The sequence below is a fragment of the Didymosphaeria variabile genome (genome assembly GCF_027946475.1).
Source record: "Didymosphaeria variabile strain IMI 356815 chromosome Unknown scaffold_5, whole genome shotgun sequence".
NCBI lineage: Eukaryota > Fungi > Ascomycota > Dothideomycetes > Pleosporales > Didymosphaeriaceae > Didymosphaeria > Didymosphaeria variabile.
The window spans coordinates 3,442,076-3,447,836 of record NW_026611624.1 but is presented as its reverse complement, the minus strand read 5'-3'; the positions used below and the strand labels follow the sequence as shown (position 1 = coordinate 3,447,836).

At 56.6% G+C, this 5,761-nt stretch overlaps 1 protein-coding gene across 1 annotated transcript; it reads left to right on the top strand.

Moving 5' to 3' along the window:
- Nucleotides 1-1,819: 1,819 nt before the first annotated feature.
- N0V89_007583 (uncharacterized protein) lies at nucleotides 1,820-4,171 on the top strand (the record flags this gene model as incomplete). The annotated part of the gene is made up of 2 exons (XM_056216345.1): nucleotides 1,820-2,429; nucleotides 2,595-4,171. 2 exons carry the CDS (start codon nucleotides 1,820-1,822, stop codon nucleotides 4,169-4,171), a joined length of 2,187 nt encoding a protein of 728 aa, XP_056070592.1.
- Between the last annotated feature and the right edge of the window lie 1,590 nt (nucleotides 4,172-5,761).

Below are 5,761 nucleotides of genomic sequence, written 5' to 3'. Positions count from 1 at the left end.
GTTTTAAAGCGAAGGAACGCTACGCAGGTTGAACGAATGCTACGTAGCTTGGAGCTGAAGGGCAATCAGCAAAGCACGTGATGGGAGACATGGCGTAAAGGGAAGCTGGATCGGAGGGGAATATAGCTATTCTGGGGTCGGACAAAGGGTAGCGTGGGCGTCCTGTGGTGGTACGGGACAAAGAGAGGGGAATTGGTGGCACAGTTGGTGCAATTGGCAGCTAGTGAAGCTCGTCTAGAGCTATGCACGTCGAAAGAAAACTCACTCACCTCGAGCAAAGCGAAGGCTGGACTCAAACCTGGACGAGGGCAGGACGCAGCGCAGCGGCACGAGGCATGACTATGTATGTACTAAGGTGGGCTTACCGAATGGGTAATGAGTGAGCTGGCGGGGCTGGGCTCTCGGTCAAGCTGTTCCAATATTCCTGTTAGCCAGGGCCAGGTAAACAACGACAGTGGATGGCCCGGGCGAGAGACATGCAACTGGAAGGCAACGAGCCAGCCGGCAGCTACCCGGCGGCCGTTCCACGCGGCGGGGGCGGCATCAAGAGGCCATGCGAGCGTCCAATCGCCTCACTAGGCCGGATGGCTGCGTCTACGAAGCCGGCAAAAGAAAATGGTGACAGCGCCACCAGATGATTGAGAGCATCGCAAGGCAACGACGGCGCGGCCAAGCAGCTCGGCATGGGTGCTGAATACGGCGTCGCATCGGTTCGTGCTGGGCAGGAACGGGCGGAAGGTAGACTGATCGGCATGTGTGTATTCGCACGGTTGGTCTAGAAAGCGCTTGGTGAATACCCATGTAGAAGACCCATGGCGATTGCTGACATGGATCCATATGACGGCCGCTTCTGGCTAGAAGTTTGCTAGGCAGGCTGCAGCCCAGCATCGCAAGGTGGATGCAGGTCGAGGACACTCGAGCCACTCTGATGGACGCGGCACAGCAGACATCGTATTCTGGGGGCCAAGCGGTGGGGAGCAACGCGCTGGCGGTTCACCATGGGCCGGGCAGGCTGGCCACCCACTGTCCGCCCGTCCACGGCCCGTAGTGCTGCTGCATGGCGAGAAGGGCTCTTGTCGCGGTGCGGTCGCACAGAAGGCTGTCGGGGGCGCGCAAAGGGTCTGCAGCGTGGTTATGGCGATGTTGGTGGTGAGCCCTCGAGGTGGTGGTCGCGGTAGCGTGCACGTGAGAAGAAAGAGCGGGGCGGGCGGAAGCGCTTATTGGCGCACGGGCCGCTGAGTCAGAACGTCTCTGCCCGATTCGTGCGTAATCCGCGGCCACGGCGGTGAATCAACGCGGGAGGACTTCTCTAGTCTAGCACCGCGCCAGCGCCAATCCATTCACCCTCCACCCTCGCATGCAACCTCACCGCGCAGGCGTGATCGTGCAGCCGTCCCAACCCTTCTCAGCCCATGTCTCTCTAATGCCCCCCAGCGCCGACGGTGCGGCTGCGCCGGGCGAGGCACACAGCCCAGTAGAAAGTGCCGGCTATGCTGCAGGTCATGTCGCCCGTACACTGATTGCTCCAATTGCCCTCCGGCTGCCCTATCGATAGCATGCCCCGCCGTGCCACGGCGCCTCGTCAAAAGAAAGCACTCTGGCTGTGGTCGGACGCCGTGTCGTAGTTTGCCACGATGGCTTTCACCTCTCGCTGAGCGCTGTCGCTCTATACTTCTTTGTGCACTTCAGCCGACCTCCACCACCCGTAAGGCTGTCCTAGTCTTTGTCTCAGTGCCCGATCTTGATCTTTGTTCCATCTTACCGCCGCTTGCATCGCACTGTCGCTCCTGCCTGTACTCGTCATGCTCTTTATCCCAACATGTTCTCCAGAAAACGCGCAGAGACTGTGAACATCACAGCAGAACCTAGAATCGTGGGCGTCAGTGGCAACTGGAAAGGAAATGATGGAGACTGGTCAACCTTCTACATCAACGTCGGAGATAAGGACAATAACGGGGGCGGCCAAAACTTCGAGATTCTTCCTTCTACGCAGCTCGGCGTGACTGTTCTACCATATACGACCGAATGGTGCGATACTGACTGTGCCGCAAGTCGTGGTGTGGGCATAGTCAATGGGAATCAAGAGACAGGTGTGGTGATAAGTCCTGACTCCACCACGTGGAAGGGAGCAGGAACCTTCGATGTGGCTGTCCCAGCCTTGTACAATGTAACGGACGACGGGGGTATATACGGGCTCGACTACCTTGGCATTGGCAAAGGTTCGAAAGACAGTTACGTTGCGCCAGAGGTGTTGATTGCGGCCTCGAAATCCGAGGACTTCTACCTGGGACAACTTGGCCTCTCAGCTGGGGCTACTAATGCAGGGGGTGGGAAGGGCAATATCGCATCTTTCATCAACAAGTTCAACGACAGTTCCGTTCCCGTAATTCCGAGTATGTCTTATGGATATGCTGCGGGTGCCAAATATAGTAAGTGCTCTTTGCATCTGCAGACACACCTCACAGGCCTATGAGCTATTCTTTCGATGAGGGCAACTCAAATCCTGGCAACAAAGGGTCTTCGCGCAGTTCGAGACACCTTCACACGTGTCTACGAATGACCTACAGACTTTGGTCGTGCTGACTGTATAATAGAAAGAAATGGGATCGGTGTTCTTGGAAGCCTCGTGCTTGGCGGCTACGACGAGACGAGGATCAACCCGGACAATCAGGTTTCGATCAAGATGCCAAGCGTTCAAAACAATTCCCTCATCGTCGGAGTGCAGTCTATATCGTACACACCGCAGTCGGGTGTTAATCCAATCGCGATTTCGTTCACGGAGGATAACGTCAAAGGCTTCTCTGCAACAATAGACTCGACATTTCCGTACCTATGGCTTCCCGACGCGGTCTGCGATCATTTTGCCGAAAACTTCAATCTGAATTACAATAAGACGACCAACTTCTACACGCTAAACGAGACTGGTGCCGCAAACAATAAACAGCAAAACGCTACGGTTCAATTCAAGATTGGAAGCGGTCCGTTCGATAGTGGACCTAGCTATACGACGATCTCCTTGCCGTGGACGGCATTCGATCTGACATACACGGAGCCAAGTGATAAAGATGATTCAACCAAGTACTTCCCAATCAAAAAGTCTCCGACTGGAGTGTTTGTTCTCGGTCGTACTTTGCTACAAGAGGCATACATCATTGTGGACTACGAGCGCACCAACTTCACTGTCTCGCAGGCTCCTCCCTTGAATGATTCGCCGGCTGAACAGCCGGTTGCCATTCACGGTCCATATTACGTCGCACCTACCCCAACTCCGCTTCCTACGGGAGGCGGTAGCAAAGGTCTGTCTGGAGGAGCGATTGCAGGCATCGTCATTGGTATCTTAGCTGTGGCTCTGGGCGCGGCCTTTGCTATCTTTATATGGTGGAAGAAGCGGCGAGAGCGCAGAAATGCTCCGCCAGCCTACAAGGAAGCCGCCGAGATCGACACCTCTACCGCCGGGGACCAGATCAAGCACCGCCGCGTTTCCGAGCTCGACTCTCAGCCTCCAGGTGCGCCGAAACCAACAGGTCTTGGTGGATTCTACGGCGACGAGCGTGACCGCAAAGACCTCAGTCCCTTCCCAACGATCAGCGAGATGGATAGTCCTCCTGCAGAACTCTACAGTCCTCCAACGATGGCAGCCACTCCTCATAGCGAAGGCAGCGGTGCCGACTATTTCACTACCGGCGCCAAATTGGGTCGCCGCGGCGCAACACGAGAAGCATCGGCGAACAATACGCCTGGTGCATCGCCGCCCTTCACACCGATTGCAGAACTACCCGGCGACGACGGCGGCTATGCAGTAGGTGGCCAGCACTTCGATCCCGTCTCTGGCTCAAAAGGAAGTCCCAATTTGAGCAGCGGGTCTGTTGCCAAACGCGATCCCAGCGGAACACGCTCGCGAAACAACATCGACGAAGTCATGAAACGGACCTCCGCCGAGCCTTCGCCCACACGACCCGCGAAGGACGGGCCCGACACCGAAGGGATGGACAAGAAGACGGACGCAGACGCAGGAGTGGCAGAAGGCGAGCGTCGTCCGTCGCACACGCGCGGGGCGAGTGACGCCACGGTTCAGAGCGATACTACGGTGGTGTCGCAGCCCACGCCTGACGAACTGGAGCGGTGGGCGCTCGCGGAGGATGGGCAGCCTCGGCGGCCGCTGTCTGAATGAGGCAAGAAATTTGTGACAGGATCTTAAGATGGGGGTACAGGACTGGTTTGGAGTGGATCTACGCTTCGGCGACATTTACTTGCTTTGCTGCGTTCTCGTTCTTCCGTGTCATTTTCAAGGGATTGGATATACACACTGGAGTACAAGGAGCGTCGCGCACGATGATGTTGATGCCCCGCTACGCTCATTACGCTACGATAATGTAATTGTATAGTCGACTTGTTCCGAAAGATGCATGCTGTGATCTTCCATTTTTGGTGCGGTGCGCGATTGCGCGCCCTCACGAATTTCTTGCAACGTTCCGAGGTCGCACATGAGCGTTTCCACTCGCTACACCTTGCACAAGCAAAGGCCACACCCGATCACGATTGCGATCGACCTCGCACAGGCACAGAACGAGCGCCAAACACCACCCACAGCACCGCCAAATAGCAACTCGCGACAATAGCCTCGATGTACAGCACAACGATGCACAGCACAGGCGGTGAACGGCGATCCGTCCTCCCGATCTTGTGGTCGTGGTGTGGCACCTACTATGCGTCGCGCGTACGAGCAGCGGCCGTTAAATTATATCCGCAGCGGTTAAGCACATGGGCTGCACGTGTGCGGCGCGGTTGCGCAGTGTCGGTGCTCGACGGCCACTTGCTCCCCGGTACAACTATATTGCATGCACATAAGGTGTGTATTGTCAGCGAGGCTGACACGGCGATCCATTCCCCGCCCATGGACGAAGGAATTCCGTATTGGGAAGGCTGCGCGATGCGCGGGTCATTGCGAGAGTCGCTCACTCAGCGGCCTTTCAGAAGGAAGAGACAGTCGAGGCACGAAGGATCAACCGCGTGAGCAAACGCCTTCCATCGCACGTCCCTCCACACGGTGCAGGTCCAATCCTCTCAGCCCTAACATCAGTGTAAGCACAACCACCTTCCAACATGTCGAAAGCGTGAGCGCCACCAGCGTAAGCACCACTTACTCGCACGAGCCTGTGGACCGGTGAGATGGCCAGCCTAAGTCGATGCTGCAAGGCGCTGGTCTAGATTCCTGGTGAGCACTTCGTGGCGAGGCACGCTTTGGGTTATCGAACAGAATGGGAAGGAGCAGCGCTTTGCGAGAGCGAGGCTGGGCTTTCAGGCAAACCTTGGCTAGGATGAATTGTTGAGTGCGGAGAAGGATGCGAAGCATTGCGTGATCAGGTGTATGGATCGATGTGTACAATGTTGCCATTATGGTTGTCGTAAGTGTATCTTTCATCATCCAATATGCTTGTAGAGTAACGCTCAAAAGTGCCGGGGCCGCTTCCCAGTGGATGCCTTGCTCCGAGCCGTGTGTAAGCAAGCGATACTGTACCTTGCTGCGCGGCTCATCTATCGCGCCGAGACCAGCCGTCTCTTCACCTCCACGTTCACGTTCACGAACTGTGCCGCAATAACGTCGAACACCCTTCCAAATACCCAGAGCGGGGCCTCGCACCTCCGTTCCAGTCGCATGCTGTGATCGTCCTACCCGGGCGCCTATGCATGCACCCAGCCGCGCGATGCATATCGCCGTCACAACGAGCTATCACTGATATCGAATGCCATCTCCCCAGGC